Raw genomic sequence first — 21,256 nt, 5'->3', positions numbered from 1 at the left:
TTAGTTGTTCCCACAAAGTTTCAGCACACGAGGAAGCGGCGCTATCTGTGTCAAGCTTGAGAACTAAATTTAACGAGAGACATCGAAATACAATCCTACGTTGTACGTATATCATTTGAACACATAACCATACTACGTCAAACGCCGTAGTTTTGGAACTGAGCCGTAGTTATGGAACTGGACTGATCTAAAAATAGTTACTTCGCATCACTTAATAAAGTTTCTGTAAAAAATATATATTAACACAAGTTTTTTTGCTGACTGTGCTTGCACTGTCATCCAAACTACGTTTGCGTACCAAATTTCAAGTCGATGCTAAGAACCGTTCAAGAGTTCCGTCCTGCGGAGACGATCCTGGCCGGACCATCAAAATTTCACTATCAGATTAATGTATTGTCACCGGACTTACATAAGTTCATAAGTGTGCCAAATTTTAAGTCAATCTTACTGGAAGTGGGTCAAAATTCGGTTGCAAGATACATACGTGTACCATATACTACATACATACATTTCAAGATAAAAGCTTGTAAAAAGAACAATTTGTTTACAACTTTAGGTTCATTTGTGATTACATATTTACACGCGCGTTTTTATTTATTTGCCATTTTTTTATCGTGGCAACACTAACTGTGCACGGGATTTGGTCGCGCGGCTGACTAGCCGGCGCTCGCGTCGACGTCAATTGAAGAGATAGAGCGCAGTGCGATCGAAGTGAATTGGCGTACAATCAGCTGAGACCATATTGTGTAACCTAACGTGATGACATTCGCAATCGCATTCACTATCTCTTCCTACCCTTGTCTTATATCGCGTGACGACAGAAGTGGTGAAATGTAAGACAATAGATCCACTGATCGAATGTATTATTGTTAGCTTACTAAATACAAGATTTTGTTGACTATACATGCTTTGCCATCCACACTACATTTCCTTAGCAAATTTTAAGTCGATACCGTTAACCACTGAGGAGTTCCCTCTTGAGGCCGTATTGTCTAACGTTCCTGACGCTCGCAATCACATTCAAATGTCAGTTTTGGTATGCGAAATCTGTCATTTGATTGCGATCGCAAACGCCAGAAGCGTTAGCTAATACGGCCTCTGGTTGGACCACCAGGATATCACTAACAGATTTACATGAATATGCCTTTCAAGTCAATCCGATCACTGGAAGCAGATAGTTCAAATTTAGCTTCCGAAATTTGATCCAATAAATATGTACGTAACTAGTATTTCATTGTATTCTATGGAAAACAAAGTTAGAGCATAGAACATGATCCAATGTCATGCGGCGCGACTAGTGCCGGCAGTGACCAATTAGAGGTAAATTATTGGTGCGGGCGCATTGACCAGCCGCCATGTTGCCCTCGTAGAGATACAGTCAGCAGCCCAGTAATCTACGGAGAGCTGACTGTACTTGCGAAATAACTCAACCAGAGCTCACCTTCAGAGCATTACTGATGATGTTAGATGTTGTGTCTAACATCTGGTAGCATGGTGTACGGTTGTGTTGCTCTGAAGATGAGCTCTGGTTGAGTTTGAAACGCGTCAGTGTAGTGTGGTGGTGGTGATGGATGGGTTTGTGTGATTTGTGTGTGTTCTTATAGTGTGGAGGTGGAGGAACGCATATTTTGCATAAGCTTAGCTATCATAAGGTGGCGGGTAAGCAAAGAAATTCTTTTAGTTCATTTATATGGACCTCCGCAAAGTAACGCCTGATTCAATAAATTATTTAAGGTTTTTAAATTAGAATATACCTACCAGTAGGTACTTACTTTGATTTCTTTCCGTTGTACAGGGTCGCCTGGGAGTGTTCGCTTTGAAGCGATAAAGCCGTCTAAAATCTACACGGCGAATAGGTAGTCGTTGTACTGTATTCTGTATTATATCGGACCCTACGTGGCTTCTATATCGGTCTATTCTCGGTAGCTAAATAAGTTCAAAAAAACAGTCATTAATGTTAATTGAAGTAAATGGGGTCGGAATCCCTCACGAGAACCTCGTGGGAAGTGATTTGATTGCTTACTCGTCTGTATAGGGACCCGTTCACATTAACCAAATGTAAACGATAGCTAACAGAACAGAGAAGGGCGAAGACTGAGATTTTTGTTGTTGTGTTGTTGAAAATGAAAACCATTTGGACATAAAAAATACAAAACTAAACGGTTCTACCGTTCTACTCACTTCTAATTATATGTCAGGAACGGTCCGACTAGTTTCGATCTTTCGGAAGATTCTTTTTCACGGTTAGTGCGTTCACGACGGTGGTGCCCCGCACTGACTCGCGGACCGTTCCTGACTTATCATGAGTTGGCTGACTTAACACACACACACACACACACACACACACACACACACCACACATACACACACACAAACATCACGCCTGTATTCCCAAATGGGTAGGCAAAGCACACGAAACGTTACCGTTTCGGAGCCACTTTTAGCAACTTTAGGTTTTAAGTTTGACAAAAATGGTACAATAGTGACAGGTTGCTACCCTGTCGTCTACGGTGTATACCTATATCCTTTGTCGCCTCTTACGACATCCACGGAAGAAATGGAGAGGTGCAATTCTATCTAACCCTGTCGGGTTGTCGGGGGGGTGTAGAGTGGTGTCCCATATGGGGGATTTATTATTCCTGTTACAGAAAACACCCGGTACAAGACAAAATTTAACATGTTTATTCAATGTTCATGCTTACGGTATTGTAGAGGTCGGAGGAGGCGGATACCAGGTTGAGGGGAGCAGGAGAAATCTGGAAAAACAACGGAAAATTAAAATTTAGGACAGGTATTAGGGGAATGGGTAATTCAGGAGAGCGTACTAGTATTACTAATTAAATTAAATACTAACAACAATTTGATCCAAGTTGGTCGGATATTATTATTATTTTATTACATTATGGTCAGCCAAATGTGGTCTATTCATTTTTAAGCAACTTCCATCAATATACGAGTATACTATCGACATTATTGTTTTAACGCGTAGGAAACCTTTGTGCTACTAATTTCATGTTGACTGCATACTTTTGTCAAAGAAATCATAGTGGAATTGATTATTACAAAGCAGATTAGAAACACATTAGAAAGCAGGTCTCACGAACTTTTATAGAACCCGCATATAGTTAGTAAGTTAACTTAATTTTTAGAGTAGGTACCCTTCTTGTATTCATTATATGTATACCTACCTAATTGTTGGCAATAAACGCATTTTCTTTCTTCTTTCTTTCTTTATTAAAAGAGGCCACCCAGATATATGAATTAGTTTGTTCGACCGTACTTTACTATGTTGACGAAGATCTAAAGTTTATTTGCATAATCTAATCTATTTATAAATTAATCTAATTCCTGTTGTAAATTCCATGAGGGACGGCTTGGCAAGTCCGTGTCCAGCTACCATAAACTTCAGTAAGCTAGTTGGGTAAGCAAGATAAATGCGAACTTTTCCGACAAAACCCTATCTGTAATAGCTGTTACGGTACGGATGGTTATTGGCAAGCACTGACCTGCCTGAGGTCGGGCTCGCTGGCGGCGGCCGGCAGCGGAGCCCCGCCGGCCGGCGACGTCACCGCACTGGCGCTGAGCGCGCGGCTGCGAGCCTCCAGCTTCTTCTCGCGCTCCCGGCCCGTCAGGATGTGCTTTGTTTTGGAGAGCAGGTTCAAAGGCTTTAGCTTGCGGACCTGAGGGTTATTGAGGACATTAGTTTCAACCCGAAACACAGGATGAATACAATCTAGGGCTCTTCCGGGCTGGAGGGAACAGGCTGTTACAGAACAAGTGAGATGCACCTTTGGCCTCATCCACACTTTACATTAGGTGAGATACGGGTCAATTTTATGTAACAAGAAAAAATACCTATACTTAGTTTCGACTCATGAGTTGCTTACTTAGATCTACAGCACCAGGGCGACCGAGCTTTGCTCGGGCTAAAACTCATTTTATAAGCATTTTCCCAGAGATAAGGCCAAGCTAGATCGATTTGTCATTCCCGAAAATCGTTGGAGCTGTTCCGAGATTAAAATTTTATATATACAAGAATTGCTCGTTTATGGTTTTAGACATATAGGTAGGTAGAGTCATTCACGATGACGGGTGCCGTGGTTCTTATTACAATGTCATTAATGTCTAATTTTGACAAAATCACCCGTCTTCATGGATGGCACTAGGTATACTTAAGGAAGTTTGTATTCATTTTAAGTTACTTTTATAAAAATAAACTTTTGAAATAAATGAATAAGTTATCCTTATCATCATCATCATAGTTTGAGCAAGTGCGTTATCACACTGGCGATATGTGGGCGAGTTGGAAGTGAGGCGAGCGCGAGTAGGCGTCGCGAGTTTACAATAGCTTAGGTATTATTTATGGCGATCTGAATGTCATACGTAGCTGACTCGTTGCGCACTCGCTTCGCTTTCTAACTCGCCTAAAAATCGCCGTGTGATACTAATGCTGTACCCTTTCATTGCCATCATCTCATATAACCATAGTCATCCTATATTAAAATTCATCTTCCTAGAGAGAGAATGTAAACTGAATTCGCAACTAATTTTACATCATTTGTGTTATTCTCCAGATTTTTGTATCACATTAAGAAATTTAAGAGAAAATCTGCATTCTCTATTTCATGCCGACATACAAACATACAAACCTTCTTCACAGTTGCAGGATGAACAAAGTTGTCATCATCCTTCTGCACTGGCAGTGGATCTCTCAGCCCCAACACCAGCATGTCGTCCAAAGAAGCCTGGAGGTGCTTCCTCAACGCTGGTCGGGCCTCCTCGTGACTCCTCGTCGAATACATCGACACAGTGTCCATACTCTTACTATTCCCTGACACCTCCGTCATATTCTCCACTGACTCATTCGACCGGTATTCCGATAGCTTCTCTTCATAAATCTCCACAGAATTAAATGTCTCCGCGATCCTATCGATTTCAATATCCATGTCTAGTTGAGGAGGTATGAACTCATAGTGATGACCCTCATTCTCTGTATACACTTGGTCATATAACACTCCGTTCTGGAAGCTTCTAGAACTCGATGCGGCATTTCCGTATAAGTTGTTGTAATTGTAGTTATCTTCTTCGTTCCGAGGGCTCACGTGTCTAACTGGCTGCAGATCGTTGTTTAGGATAACATCATCCAAGTTAAGAGGTCTGCCTTGACCAGCAAAGCCATCTACGACCGGAGTAGTATTGGATAAGAAGGAGCCATCAGCGTCGAAGCTACTACAGCCAACCAAGCCGAGCGGACGTCGCGGCATCTCCTGTCTAAACCTGTTCACAGGAGGTTGAGGACCAGCGAAATCTACGACAAGTATCCTGTCTGCAATGTTTCGTCCGTCGTTATGGAAGCCTATACCAGAATCACTGTTGCTCGATGTCGTAGTAATCTCGCTATGATTGCTCGGTTGCGGCGAATTGGCGACAAACTCCTGGGGCTCAACCCTAGCGTCGTACCGGCACGGGCGTCTCTCTCGAGGCACTCTGAACACCGCTCGGTTACACCTGGAGAAGTTGCCGAAAGCAGGACTATCGCCTTTGACGGCTAACTTAGAGAGCTGCAGCAAGCTTGGACTGTTGCAATCGTCAGCTGGCAACGAGTACATTCCTTTGACAATACCAACAACATACTCAGCGGAAGGCGGGAATTCTAAGCACCTCTCCGCGACGGGGTCTCTGGTACATGTTATTTGGAACTCTCTTGCTCTCGCTACATGTGCTTCGTGTTCCGCCATTCTTGGATCGACAGCGAAGACGTGACAACTGTGCGATGCTTCAGTGTCATTGTCTGATGATTCAGCAGCTGTTACAAGACCGAAGTATCTCCGGTCGGCATCTGACCCACAGCCGGCGTACAAAATTCTTTCTCTAGGGTATTGGGCTAAGATTTGGCCGCTAGGGCGTCTGAGGTAGAGCACGTTAGGTAGGACAGAGAGTAAGACTGGTGCAGCCGGGCGTCTCTCTTGTCTTAGTTTTCTGACAGCCGTGCGGACGTTGCCGGGGGCTGCGTTGGGGGCGGCCTGCGGGGTTTCTATGGTGCCGAGGTACCCGACGACGGCGCGGCACTCCAGCCGGGCTGCTTGCGTCGGCGTCAGCTGCACCCGACTCAGGTTTTGGAGGATCTCGTTGACGCCTGACGTGCTGGGCGCTGCGTGGCAAGCTGGAATGATGACACACTGGATGTTTATTGTTCTTGCACATCATTTGGGACCGAAAAAGTAGTAAATGTTCTAAGTGATTTTAGATGAAGACAAAAAACACGCAAATTAGTATACAGTTAGTAAGTATAGGTACATACATATTGCAATTGTAATTAAATTTTTTTTTTTTTAAGATACATCTGAAGCAAATATATTAGAAGCAAAAGCAAAAAACACTTTGATGTTTTATTTCGGCTATGGACGGTTTGCTGTGTGCATTTACTAAAGGATAGTGCAGGGATAGTACCATATATGTATACGTAAAGCTAGAAACCCACTGACAGCGGAGGCGGAGCGCGGCGCGGCGCGGAGGCGATACCGGTTGTGATATTCGAGCTAACGTGAAAGAGGCCACACAGAATACCGCGCCAAGCTTATTTCCCGTGCGGTATTCTGTGTCTTTATTTCATGTTAGCTCGGATATTACAACTAGTACCGCCTCCGCGCCGCACCGCTCCGCCTCCGCTGTAAGTGGGTTTCTTTCTAGCTTAAGGCGCGCTTATAGAAGAATTTTCGGTATTTGAGGGGTGAAGCAGACGACGCGGCGGAGGCGAATGCGGGCGTCCAGCGCAACGCCTCGCGCGTCTGTCACGCAGCCCGTTGACGGCCTTATTCTGTTCGTATCCGTATTCTGGTTAATGTGAGTTCCGGATTTTCGTTCAAATTATAATTACACAATTTTCGGTTTAATTAAGAATTCTTCGTTTAATGTAAATAGTCTTGGTAATAAAGAAATAATTTATCCCTCTTCATGCCCACAGTTTAATTTGTAATGTAGGTAATGGATAGACATTAAGACTGAATAGGTAGACAGACGAAATAAAAATACATAGGTAAATCAATACAAATAAAAAAAACAATTTTATTTTAATCTGAAAATCTAGATTACAAGCTAGGCAAATCTATACATATAATAAAACAGTAAAGAAATAGTTGTCTGTTCACTTTTAACAAATCAAATCAAATCGTTTATTCAGTAAATAGGCCGCAATGGGCACTTTACACGTCATTTTTTAAACTACCAGCGCTTTCGGAAAGACCATCATTGCAGGAAAAATGCGCAGCAAGAAACTTGGCAGAGAGTCACTTTTTCAAAATGTAATACTTTAAAACTACAGTATACAACCCTTACCCAAACCATACAGTCAAAAAAATGAATGTAGGAACCATGTTCTTAGTACCCATAACACAAGCTTTGCTAAGCTTACTTTGGGACTAGGTCAATAGGTGTGAAATTTCCCGTGATATTTATTTTATTTTATTTATTTTATGTTCTAAGAAACATGTGCGAGCTGTAGCCAAAGATAAAAAATATGTCTTAGCGCACAGAACAACTTTGACAGATATAAAGATTATGAGTATGCGTAAAGTAGTTATTGCATCAATACAAAATACAAGTCAGAACACCAGAAACCAGAAGCAATAAGAGGTTGCATGAAAAAAACATTTTTTGCAACTCACACGTAGCTGTTTTCCACGACTTGGCCTCACTAATTCGCGGAGGAGCAAGACAGATATTCCATTTTTTCATTTTTTTTTCAATAAGAGGTTTTAGAAACGAAGTTAAAAACTCCGAAGTTCAGAACTACATCAGAACTGCGTAAGAACTGCACTCCGATTGCCTAAAATGGCAGTCCTCTGACAGTCGGGTGCAGTGCTGATGCAGTTGCACTAACTGCGCAATAACTCCCATTTTGCAGCCGGATTCCAGTTGGAGTGCATGTTTTTGACAATAATTTACTAGTGCAACCAAATGCGACCATCTTATTTTATTAAAATAATTTATGTTAAATAACTTGGCTGAATGCAAGATTTAACCTTTGCCTGCAATTAAATGAGAAAATTGAAACTGTTGTGTCACTATCAGAAATGTCAGTGAATCTGACAAAGGGATCAAGCAAGGCTACTACGACACTTGAAACTCGAAGTTCGTGTCGTGCGGTCCCTCTGACACTTATACTATTTAATACGAGAGCGAGAGGGACGGTACGATACGAACTTCGAGTTTCGAGTTTCATAGTAGCCGCAAGGTTCGCCGCATGTTCGCCGTGAGTAGTATAGGCAACGTGCCTACAATTTGTATAGCAGTCGCGGTAGAATCTGGACGAAGCCGTACGCTTCCATGAGCAGCCGAGGCCCGCGCCAACCAGCTTGCGGTCGTAGTACGAATGTGAAATCCGCTCAGCAGGGCTGCTACGAAACTCGAAGATCGTGGGTTGCGGTCCCTCTGACACTTATACTATTTAATACGAGAGCGAGAGGGACGGAACGATACGAACTTCGAGTTTCGAGTTTCATAGTAGCCGCAAGTTTCGCCGCATGTTCGCCGTGAGTAGTATAGGTTATACAACGTGCCTACAATTTGTATGGCAGTCGCGGTAGAATCTGGACGAAGCCGTCCGCTTCCATGAGCAGTCGAGGCCCGCGCCAACCAGCTTGCGGTCGTAGTACGAATGTGAAATCCGCTCAGCAGGGCTACTACGAAACTCGAAGTTCGTGGGTTGCGGTCCCTCTGATACTTATACTATTTACAGTGGCGTAGCTACCAAGGGGCTAGGCGGCGCAGTGCCCCGGGCCCTCAAGCTCAGGGGCCCTCGAAATTCTGCTTTATAGCTGATGATAAAGTTGCTTAGAAAGTATTTGTATATATAATGATTTTACTTCAAAAAACCTTACCAGTTTTGATAGCAGTGGGCCCCATTTTTTTATTTGTCCCAGGGCCCTAGGTTACCTAGCTACGCCACTGACTATTTAGTACGAGAGCGAGAGGACCGCACGACACGAACTTCGAGTTTGGAGTTTCGTAGTAGCCCTGCTGACTCGGCCCGACTCCGGCCGGTCGATTAGTGTGTGGTAGGTACTTATACCGTTTAGGTACTCTAATGCTTCTTATATGTGCTCTGAGTTCACTTATGCGTTTCCTCTTTCGCTTAACTTTTTGAATACTGCGATTACCCATATTATTTGCTCTCAAAAGTAGTACTAGCGCGTTAGAAAAATGTGCACAGGTCCGTCGTCGACTACGTACACGCGTGTACTGGCGACTGGGCAATACTTCGCCGCCGCCACGCGCTAGAACCGTTTTATTTTGCCAAAGACGAAATAAATTGGTATGATTGATGGACTCACCTATTGAAAATCTATGAAGCATAAATCTAAATCTACTAAAAAACTATTTAATAAAGCAAATTTTGTGTTGATATTCATAATATTTTTCATAATATTTGGTTTAACGTGTAAATGATGGCTCTTTTTCAAAAAATAATCTATCGAGGTTTTTGTCAGCAATCGTGTTTTTGATGAAGTCAAAAACTAGCTAATAGACTGAAAATACACATATAAAAAAATTGCAGTTGTAAGTATTGTGTAAGTATATTTTAAATATTTTCTAAAATTGTAGTTTTCACTACGTACAGCGCCTTAAAAACCGTGTATCTGCACTATATTTTATTATTTCGTTTTTGTTTTATTTAAAAGACTTTAGAGTGCAAATTGGAAATTACTCGATTTGTGAGATACGCGGAATTAAAGGTAACCATAGTTAAATGTATACATTGCTAGTTACGCGGATTTGCGCTACCCCCCACAATGTGTGGCATTCAGGACAGAGAACTGGTTAAGTTCATAAATATGTTAGTTAAGATTAGGGTTGTAATGGAGGCCTTCTTAGCGAAGGCGGAGGCGGATGCGGAGGCGACAGGTTTCGCCTCCGCGGATGCGGAGGTTAACCGAAGCGGATGCGAAGGTGAAAGTGGATGTGGAAAAAATAGTAGTTTATGGTTTATTCAACTCAAAAATCACTAAAAAATTCCAAAAAAACTGCCAATTCTCACTTTTTTTCGGCTTTATCGTGTGACTTAAATCAACAATTACTTTGTACAAAATGGGTTAGAAATTCTTTCCCCGAAATCGTTATTTTCTAGTAGCCAAATTTCCATTCGCGTTTTTTCTCAAATGCTTTTTTTCCCAATATGCTTTTTTACTGAAGGTTATTTTTACAGTAGCGTTTTTTTCCAATCAGAATTGACACAGAAATAGACAGTGTCTGTGTAGACTCTGATTAGGAAAAAACGCTACTTTGAAAATCAGCTTCAGTAAAAAAGCCCAAGTATTGGGAAAAAACGCAAATGGAAATTTTGCTACTAGGAAATAACGATTTTGAAGAAATGATCTAACAAGTTGTCGTTCTCAAAAACTCCACAACTCGACTCCGCAAAAAAAATTGCAGAGGCGGAGGCGAAGATACGATTTCTTGCGGAACTTCCGCAGTAACGGAGGCGGAGGCGAAATTCCGTTACAACCCTAGTTAAGATAATAAATTTAAATTCATAAACAATTTTAGAGTGTAGCAAATAAGCTCAATTTTAACATGGCCATACAAACTGATCTGCCAACTCGATTTTAGGTTGAGATTAAGCCTATTTTCGATTGACAGAAGCGCCGTGCAGTGAGTCTGTTCAACTTTTAGGTTATATTCCCATTAAAATTATAATCCTTTCTAATTAATTATCTGGTGGTGGATTATTTAGTATATAATACTAGTTTAACTTAATTAACACACTTGTCCGGTTGGCCGAGAGCCAAAAATATGGAGGGGAACGAGGAGCCCCCCGATCCGGGCGGTGGCAGTTCCACAAACACGATTGAGATGGACTCGCAAGACAGTAATTCACGAAAGCGTAGTCTTAACTTGTTGGAACTTTCATCGTCCGAAAGGTTCGAACCTAAAGGCAAAAAGGTGATGCAGGGAACCGACGTCGACAACGCATCTGCAGCAACCGTCTATAAACACCCTGATTTAGACGCGGATTCACGCAAATACGGCAGTGAAGACAGTGGCCCATTTATAGTTCACATCTCACGAGACGCGGAATCGTACAACTCGGGTATTTCACTGCAACCAATAAAGGTTGGTCTCGCATTTGCTAGAGCCAACATCCAAAATATCAAACGAGATGGTATTAAGATCGTTGGCAGAAACCGTGTCTCGGTGGAGTTTAAGACCGCTCAGGATGCTAATTCCATTTTAGAGAACCCCTTTTTGTCACATCATAAATTTGTAGCCAGCATTCCATCCTATAATGTTTCTCGTATGGGATTGATCCGTGGTGTACCAGTTGACTGGTCAATGGAAGAATTTGTGGACGCTACCGACCTTAAAGACGGACAGGGTAAAATCCTTAAAGCCCGGCGCCTCCAACGTAAGGTAACCAATGAGGAGGACCTCCATCCTGGGTACCAACTCAAACTGTCGTAGTGACTTTTGAAGGTCAAAAACTTCCAGACAGAATCTTCGCTTTTTATACGTCGTTGAAGGTCGAAGTGTATGTGCTACCGACAATTCAATGCCGAAAATGTTTGAGGTTTGGTCATATACAGGCCCAGTGCCGATCTGATGCTCGTTGTTTTAAGTGTGCCCAAAAACACCCAGGCGAAGGTTGCAACGTCGCCGCTGAGCAAGTGACTTGCTTCTTCTGTTCAGGTCATCATTTTGCTACAGACCAACGTTGCCCTGAATATTGTAGGCAAAAATCTATTAAACTAGCAATGTCGGAGCACAGTATCTCTTACCAAGAAGCCTCCTCTCGCTTCCCGGCCGTACGTCGCCCTTACGCCGACGTAGCTAAGATTTTTTTTGAACCAGTTTCCAGTCCCTCTTGGCAACCTCCCCCTCCTGGTCACTCTTCCTTGCCTCCTCAATCGCCTCCCTCGACTTCATACCGTAAGACGGTCACTCGTAAAATTAGACCAAGGACCCCCCTGTCTCCCGGCTATGACCGGCAAGCTCATAAAGAAATTATCTCGACCCCCCAATCTCAGGTTCCTAATGGATACGTCTTATCATCTCGGCGGATGCCAGCTGAGACGCCCAATGACGATCTTATGGAACTATTATTCAAACTCCTCACCAATATAATCGCCAAATGGAGCGATTGTTTACCGCCCGACGTTGCCCCATTAATGGTTTCGCTAGCTGAAAGATTATCCTTCTCCAATGGCCCCCCAGGCCAACTTTCTTCAATGGAATAGTCGTAGCATCATCCCTAAAAAACCAGATTTAATAAACCTCGTTAACGAGCACTCTATATCTGTGGCGGCCATTTCGGAGACATGGTTGAGACCGGGTTCCCGTTTTAGGATCCCGGGCTTCTCGTGCCTTCGGGAAGACCGCGATGATGGACGTGCTGGTTGTGCGTTGTTCATTAAAAGAGGTTACTCTTTCTCTCAAATCCCCCTCCCTCCCCACTCTCATGAAATTAACGCAGTTGCGGCTAATATCATGGGAATAAATTTTGTATCAATTTATATTCCGCATCCAAATATCAACCTAATACCTGATCTTTCTACCATCCTGTTCTCGGTCCCTCCTCCTCTCCTCATCTTAGGTGATTTCAATAGCCATAATACCTCTTGGGGCTCATCACACAGTGACATATTTTCGTCTTTCCTCTTGGATCTGTTTGATGACATTAACGTCGTAGTCATCAATGACGGCTCCCCCACCCACCGAGTTTATCCTGGACAAAACCCTAACTCGGTGCTAGATTTGTCTGCTAGCTCTCCTAATCTTTCGTGTTCGCTATCATATCAGGTGCTGAAACAGTCATTCGGAAGTGATCATTTCCCCATTATTATCTCCCAGCCATCCTCCGTTCTTCCTTCACCTGTTCCCCAACCACTCCTTAAATATAGGTTGGATAAAGCAGATTGGCCTAGCTTCTCTTATTATGTGGAAAAAAAATTAAAAGAGCTGGATTCCAACCTTTCAAACCCTTTTGAACAATACCTCCAATTCCAATCGATACTGATAGAGGCAGCCGATAAGTACGTCCCGAAGAAAAAAATTCTTGGCAGCAAAGTCCCTTCACCTCCCTGGTGGATGCAGAATGCACGGCGGCGGTTAAAGAAAGGGATAACGCCGAACGTAAGTTCAATGTTTCCGGTCTTTCCGAAGATTTTGTCGCCTACCAAAAAATCTCTGCTCACACTAAGCGCCTCCTAAAGAAAGCTAAAAAGAAAGGATGGAAGGGATTTTGTGAAAATCTCAACCCTAGAACTCCGCCATCGCTGGTATGGAAGAGTATTAAAAGATTCAGAGGCTCTTTCCGATCTGACTGGTCAACCCCTCATAATCCTCCTTCCTGGTTGGCGGAGTTCGCGGGTAAATTAGCTCCCTCATCGGTTCCTGAGGAATCTTGCATAAACCCATCTCCTCCTTCTGCTGAACTAGGACCCCTCGACGAACCCTTCACATTCCCGGAACTTGAGTTGGCACTGGACGGTCTTCGTAACAGTTCACCCGGAGAAGATGGCATTCCTTATATCTTTATCCAGAAACTTAACCGCTTTTCAAAGGAACATCTGTTAAACCTTTTCAATTTGTTTTTTGTGACTGGGGAAATCCCTGAGTCATGGATGACACAAATTGTAATTCCAATGCTCAAACCAGGCAAGAACCCTCAAGATGCCAACTCCTATCGACCAATTGCCCTTTCTGCAACAATTGGTAAAATATTTGAACATTTAATTAAGAATAGGCTGGAATGGTTTGTTGAAAAAAATAATTTACTCGCTAACTCCCAGTTCGGATTCCGTAAAGGAAAAAGCACCATGGACAGCTTAAGCATATTAACCTCGGACATTAGATTGGCCCTTTCCAAAAAAAAACATCTTGTAGGTTGCTTCTTAGATGTCTCCGCCGCATACGACAATGTTCTTCTTCCGGTGCTCAGAGCAAAAATGCTCCAGCTGAGTATTCCTGTGAGGATAGTTCATTTTGTTTGTAAGTTATTCATGGGACGCACCATTAAAATTCGATCCGGCAATAGTTTCCATCCTCCCCTTACCCTATGGCAGGGACTCCCTCAAGGTTCGGTGCTCTCCCCTCTTCTTTATAGTTTATATACGTATGATATGGAACAATCTGTCTCCCCCTTCTGTAGTATTCTTCAGTATGCCGACGACCTGGTGCTTTATACGGGCTCGCAGTCAACTGATGCTGCATCTTCAAAACTTAATGAAGCGCTCAGTTATCTCAAGGTTTGGCTTGATGATCATGGACTGTCTCTATCTCCATCTAAAAGTAGCATAGTTACCTTCACGCGAAGTAGATTCATACCCAACATTCAAATTCAATATGATCGAGACGTCATTCCTTGCAAGGACTTTGTGAAATTCCTTGGAGTCTTTTTAGATTCTAGAATGACAGGTGTACCACATTTGGAATATGTGACTGGAAAATGTGAAAAGGGTATCAATGTTCTTCGAGCTCTCTCTGGGGTCTGGTGGGGCGCCCATCCATACTGCCAAAAGCTCGTATACAACGCAGTTATCCGTAGCCAGATCGACTATGGCTCTATGGTGATAGAACCCTGTAACAAAAACGCACTTAAGAAGTGGGATCTGATTCAAGCTAAATGCCTTCGAATTTCTCTAGGTGCTATGAAATCCTCACCAAAAAATGCTATGCAGGTCGAATGCTTGGATCCTCCCCTGTCCCTCCGTAGGCAGTACTTGGCAGACCGCTTCATCTTCAAAGCTTGTTCTATCTCTAATCATCCCCTTCTACCTCGACTAGAGGCGCTTTCTCTGGAAGTATCTGAAAATGCATATTGGTCACATAAGGAGACACCAAGGTATATTGTTTCGTACTCCAAATTAAAAAACCTCTCGTCACCGATATACACCTCCAGCTCTAACCCTATCTTTGAGGTCAACTATGAGTCTTTAACTTACACCCCCAATGTTATCCTTGATTTTGGCATTGACAAGGATAACCCAGCGGCTAATATTCAATTTAATAAAAAATTGGAAGAATGGCAAGATTGGTTACTCATTTTTACAGATGCTTCTAAGCTAGACCCTAATGGTCACGTAGGAGCAGCGGTATGGATTCCCAAATACCAAATTGTCTTGACTCAGAAAGGCCCAACTCAGTCATCTGTTTTCACTGGGGAATCCATAGCCATTTTAGAAGCAATCAAATTTTCGAAATCCCATAATATCTCAAAAGTATTAATTTTTTCCGACGCCAAAAGCTGCCTACAAGCAATTGTTGGTAACCATTTTAAAATGAAAACCAAATATCCAATTATTTTGAAAATCAAAGAGTCTCTATACCGTTGTAAGTTAAAAGGACTAGATGTTACACTTGCATGGATTCCGGGCCACTGCGGCATAGTAGGTAATGAAAGAGCGGACGCATGGGCAAGAGAATCCATCGAAATCGGTTGCCAGGAATATAACACCATCTTACCATCAGACCTAACGATGTCCGCTCGAGTTGACTTGAGGATCTCCTGGCAGAATATGTGGAGCCTCTCCAGACTCCAGAAAGGACGACACTACGGGAACATTCAACCGTTAATCCCTCGAAAACCGTGGTTTTATCGTTTCCGCTCTGCGAATAAATGGGTCACTTCTACCATATGCCGACTCCGTTTGGGTCATGTCTGTACTCCGGTGTTCTTAAATAAAATTAGGGTGCGGGATAACTCCTTGTGCGAATGCGGTCTAGACGAAGGAACTCTTGAGCACATTTTTTTTAATTGCGGTAAACTTACATATTCTCTGTATGACGTGTTGCCTAAGGATGTTCCGCGTCCTATTAACTTTCCGACACTTCTTTCTCTTTTAGATTCTTCCTTGACAAAAATTTTAATCAAATTTATACTGAGTCACAACATTAAGTTGTAGTAAAATTACAGCATGTTTTCTATATTTTATTTTTCCTTTCCACTACTTCCTTTTATGTTAGCATGTTTAACAGTCTTCATTTCCCTGTTAAAAAAAAAAAAAAAAAAGTCACGCGTCCGTGTGCCGTCCATAACATATGTTATTTGTTTTAGGTCTCCTATCTGTTCCTTCTCCAAAATCAAAATTTCATAAACCGAACATTCTCCTCATGTGCGTAATGTCTCAACATCGACATTGGCAAAATACGTCTTGCTAAAATCAGCAAGAGTGAAAGCCATATTAAAAAAAAAAAAAAAAAAAAAAGCCCATTTTCCATGTTTAAACAAAATGGTAATCGCTCTATGATGCAAAATCTATTTGCGATTGAATATATTTCCAAAAAAAACCTCTTAGTGCTTCCAAAACATCTCTGGCTCCAATGGTACAGCTGTGCAGTGTGCATAGTCTGTAAATCAGTCCGTTAGACCAACAATACTATTTCATAGATATAGATATTATAGACGTAAAGTTGATAAAATGGATTACAAACAAAGTTTTACAACTTTAAGTGCAGACACAACACAAATAAGTGCAAATAAATAGAACAGCACTTACATATTTACCCCCATCAGGAACTAGCAATCTGTAAATTGAATAAGGTATGTTTTGTTATGAAGTCTGATGTTTTAGATAACTAGATTATTTAGCTACAATTAAGTAGATACAACGCATTACCATAGATTAAGCTTTGAATTTAAACTAGTCTGTTTATTGGGCAGCAAGCCTGTGGTGCTGCTATGAAATTCGTAAATCGAAGTTTGTATTGTTACCGTTACTCTCTCTCTTTGTATTAAATAACATAAGTGTCAGCGAGACAGTACGATACAACTGATTTTCGATTTTCGTAGTAGCCTCCTGTATCAAAGTATCCTCATAATGATCCTTAAATGATATTCACATTATATTTCAAAAACATTTTGTTCAGTATTGCCAGATGTCAGGAGCCTTTACCTCCTAATATTTTTTATTCACGGTGGCCACACCTTAATTTGTTATAACTACCGACATCCGAATAACCGCTCCCTCCACTTTTTCGATAACACCAGCTGACTCGTCAGCTGGAGCGCCATTCATTCTCTATTTTTTAATATATTAAGAATTTGAATTGTAACAGCCGTTACGCGCTGCCAAACTTTACAAGCTTTCCTTCAAACGTAGTTTTAAATTTAACGTAAGCTCAGTGCTGCTGCTGAAGCCTCCCTGCACCCCTGCGCTGATCTGAAGGCTAAGTACGACACCAGAGGTAAGAGTTAACAGTGATTCCGAGGAGCTGAAGACTTCGAGCCAACGGTGCCCGTTACCCGCACGCCCTAAGATCCTGCCCTGCAGCAGACGAGGAGTTCTCAGGTGAGAGCTTCCTACAGCAGCTATTTTTCGCGTGCTTTTTCATTTTATTTATTAATTTGTCGCGGGACGCCATATTTTGCTTCGGCACGTTCCTTCACCATCCCGACTTTCCTCTCGTTGCTCTTTCGAAATTTCTATACAGTCCACTTCCCCTTTCTCGCACATTTTTTGGTCTTCGAACCGAATATTTTGATAAGTGACCTTTTTTCGTCATTTTTCGTTGTCACTTGTTGAAAGTTCGTTTGGTGTAACTATCCTTTAAAAATTCCTTAACCTTTGTCGGGTAAGCAAAATATTGCGTCAATAAGTTGGCGGAAGGTTTGTAAAGTTCGTTACAAAATTGTCGTTAGGGTCGGATAAATTATAGGCTGGTAACCCTCATATATTGTCGTTGGAAGCGGTTACTGGTCTGTAGTATTCCTTCCCGTTTTTTCGTTGTCGTTGGGTTCGGTAGAATATAGCCTAACAACCCTCATTTTTATTTATTTTTCGTTGGAGACCGTTGTTAGTCCATATTTCAAATACCTTCCGTTATTTTTAGTATATTTACTTTAAATAATAATTTTTCGTTGTCGTTGGGTCAGGTACACAATAGACTAACAACCCTCATTTATTTCTTTCGTCGTTGAGAGTGGTTGTTAGTTGTTGTTAAATACCTTCCCGTTATTTTAATTTAGTTACTTTAAACTAAAAATTGTCGCTGTCGTTGGGTCGGGTACACGATAGATTAACAACCCTCATTCTTTTATCGCTTTCGTTTTTTTCGTTGAGAGGGTGTTGGTCTGTGGTTATCCTTCCTGTTAATTTTTTCGTTATCGTTAAAAAGGTAGGTCTAATTTAAATTTGCAACCCTCATTTATTTATATTTTGTCGTTGGAGGGTTTGCTATATTTAACGTTACCACCTCTTACTATTATTTTCGTTAATTTCGCATTTGCGTATTAAATTACCGGTGGTAGGACCTTGTGCAAGTCCGCCCGGGTTGGGACCACCATCTTATCCGTGAGCCTGCCGTGAAATAACAGCGTTCGCGCTGTTGTGTTTCGGTAAAGGGGATAAGACAGCCGGTTTAAATTTAACTAGCACACAGAGGCATTCTATCTGTCCTCAAGGTTAGGTAGCGTATCGAATTTTTCATCAAAATCGGTTGTATTTACGACCCCTCCGTTTTTGTTGGCCCTATTTATTAAACTCCGTTTTTTCTTTGTTTTTTTAATCTCCGGTACATAACCGTTACGGTGCGGTTTGGAGGCGGTTAAGTATATTTTTCGAACTGGTAACATTTATATTTTTCCGTGGCGGTTGTTAGTATATTTCCGTCTACCCGTAGTTATTTTCATGTCGGCGCCATTTTAGTTCGTTGCTGTGGCTGTGTGTAGGAGATTAAAAGAAATTGAAGTAAAGTAATTCCGTGTGATATTTCGCGTGTGTTTAGAGTGATAAGTGCGGAAAATGTCGAAAACTCAAGATAGAGAGTTGAGAGCTGAGTTAGCCGACCCTGCGCGCGTAGCTCGAGACTACGCGTTAATGCGTCTCGAATATTTAGTAGCTGCAAACGATGGTGAGTTGCGATTATGTTCTGATAACGATTTTGAATCAATTTCGGGCGAATATCACAGTGCTATGCGTCAGGTTTTATGTTCTATGCCGTTAAACATGCATCGCGAAGAGTTTCGTACAACGCAGGTATTTGACGCGAATTTGCGAGCCGTTAGAGCGCGTTGGGCTGAGTTGCAATCGGATCGAGCTGTAAAGCCGGTTCAAGAAGCGCCTCCGTCTCACGCTGCTAGACTTCCAAAAATTAACATACGAGAATTTGACGGAAAATTAGAAAATTGGGTGTCGTTCAGACAGTTGTATGAATCATTGATTCATAGGCGCCCGGATTTGGCCGACGTAGAAAAGCTGCATTATTTGCTAACAATCGTAAAAAACGAGGCGTATGATTTAATAAAGAATTACCCGCTCACGAACGAGAGTTACGGTGTCGCGTATAGCGCTTTATGTAGGAAATATAATAAGACGCGACAAATCGCGACCGTTTATTTTGAGAAACTCGTGAACTGTGAACCGGTTCGTAGTTCTCGAGACTTAGACCGGGTTATACGGACGTTTACGGAGAATTTAATGATTTTAAATTCGTACAAGCTACCGGACAAAAATTTTATGTTAGTGCACTTGCTGTGGTCGAAACTAGACAAGCTACTAAGGAACAGTTTGAATTAGAGCATAATTCCGACGGGTTCCGGACTTTGACGTGTTAGGACAATTTATCGAAAAGAGGCGTCGGGCGCTCGAAAACGTAGGTACGATCTCACCGCCGGCGAACATACCAACGCCAGCCGGGAATAAAACGAATTCTAAACATAAAACGGCTTTCGTGGCCGCTGCTGTGTCATGCGCGGTATGCAAGGGGTCGCACCATATCCTAACCTGTCCACGTTTTTAAAATATAGTCCGGGCGACCGGTTCACATTCGCTAAACAGAGTAGACTTTGTATTTTATGCTTGTCGAGCGCGCACTCCGTGAAGCGTTGTCGCTCGAAGCAGCGATGTGAACACTGTCGGTACTCGCATCATACTCTGTTGCATTTTCATAAACCGGAGCAACCTAGCATTATGAATAAATCGGCTGGGGCGGCTGACGAGGCCATCGCCATGGTGGCGGCCCGGCGACCGGACCCACTTTATTTGCGACTGCCGTAGTTTTGGTCACAGATCGAACCGGTAAACGGGTTCCGGTGCGTGTGCTACTAGACTGCGCTAGCGCTTGCAACTTCATATCGGAACAGTGTGTAAACAGGCTAGGTTTGAAAGCGAGTAAAGCGAAGCACATTGTTAGCGGTATAGGCCAGGCGCTAGCGGAACCTAGTGGGACTTTGTCGTGTACTATTTCATCCAATACTGATGAACATAATAGTACATTTTCGTTCGAGGCATATGTTTTTGCCGACTATATGTTCCGACATGCCAACGGACATATTAAACCGTCGTCGTGGTTAACGAATAGAGACCTGGCCTTCGCGGACCCGTGTTGGAATGAACCGGGTCCGATCGACATGCTGCTAGGCGTTGACGTGTTCGCATCATCGTTCGTCCAGGATTGATCCAGGGTGACCCGGGTCAGCCAACGGTTATCAAAACCATATTCGGTTGGATCGTGATGGGTGGTGGCGCATTGGATATTTCTCGTCCTCGTCGTGGCAGTTGTCATGTCACTACAAAATCACAGAAAACCTATCGTTAGATGACTCCATTAGGAGGTTTGGGAGTTGGAGGACGTTCACACCCCGACCAATGTCCTTCTATCAAAGAATGACGCATTGTGTGAGCAACATTTTGCCACGAATTATCGTCGTACGGAAGAGGGTAGGTATATTGTTCCACTACCCTTCGCCGACCTTACAAGTAAACCAATTTTCAACGGCTCTCGTGCCATCGCGCTTAAGCGCTTCTCATTGTTGGAAAAGAAGCTTCAGCTAAACTCGGAACTTTCGAAGAGTTATGCGGCATTCATGAAGGATTACGAGGCGTGTGGTCATCTGGAAAGGTGTGACCCTCCGGCAAACGATAGCGGTCATTTTTTTTACATTCCTCATCACGGGATTCTGAGGCTCTCTTCAACTAGTACCCCTCTCCGCGTGGTATTCGACGCCAGCGCCAGGGACGCGCGAGGTATCTCATTAAACGACACATTGCTAGCGGGACCCAAACTACAAAAAAAATATCTTCCACTTGCTTCTTCGTTTCCGGTGGCACGCCGTGTTTCACTGCTGATGTAAAGCAGATGTATAGGCATATATTAGTGTTCCCGGAGGACGCGGAATACCAACGCATCCTTGGCGTAGATGGAAGCCACCGGAAGCTAGGATCCGGGTCAGTTCTGCCGAAGCTGACGCTTGGCCACGGTCAGCCTCCTCAGTCGATAACGGATTCCTATCTCGGTGAGCAAAAACTGGTCCCCTGGTCGC

General features: G+C 42.7%; 1 protein-coding gene across 1 annotated transcript; it reads right to left on the bottom strand.

Moving 5' to 3' along the window:
* Nucleotides 1–2,681: 2,681 nt before the first annotated feature.
* On the bottom strand, nucleotides 2,682–12,305 carry LOC141439370 (uncharacterized). Its single transcript, XM_074103654.1, has 4 exons — nucleotides 12,271–12,305; nucleotides 4,650–6,195; nucleotides 3,507–3,680; nucleotides 2,682–2,756 (listed from the first exon to the last, which is right to left on the bottom strand). The coding sequence occupies exons 1-4, from the start codon at nucleotides 12,303–12,305 to the stop codon at nucleotides 2,682–2,684; spliced, it is 1,830 nt and encodes a 609-aa protein (XP_073959755.1).
* Between the last annotated feature and the right edge of the window lie 8,951 nt (nucleotides 12,306–21,256).

Source organism: Choristoneura fumiferana, chromosome 20 (genome assembly GCF_025370935.1).
Source record: "Choristoneura fumiferana chromosome 20, NRCan_CFum_1, whole genome shotgun sequence".
Taxonomy (NCBI): Eukaryota; Metazoa; Arthropoda; class Insecta; order Lepidoptera; family Tortricidae; genus Choristoneura; species Choristoneura fumiferana.
Note: the sequence above shows the minus strand (reverse complement) of the source record. Positions and strands in the feature narration are given on the sequence as shown.

Bases quoted from the DNA above. Each gene is read 5' to 3' on its own strand.
- LOC141439370 (XM_074103654.1), bottom strand. From the start codon at position 12,305: ATGGCCGCCACAGATATAGAGTGCTCGTTAACGAG. The intron at 3,681-4,649 runs GTTTGTATGTTT...AATAACCCTCAG, and splicing joins ATCCTGCAACTGTGAAGAAG to GTCCGCAAGCTAAAGCCTTT. The intron at 2,757-3,506 runs GTCAGTGCTTGC...TTGTTTTTCCAG, and splicing joins GCGAGCCCGACCTCAGGCAG to ATTTCTCCTGCTCCCCTCAA.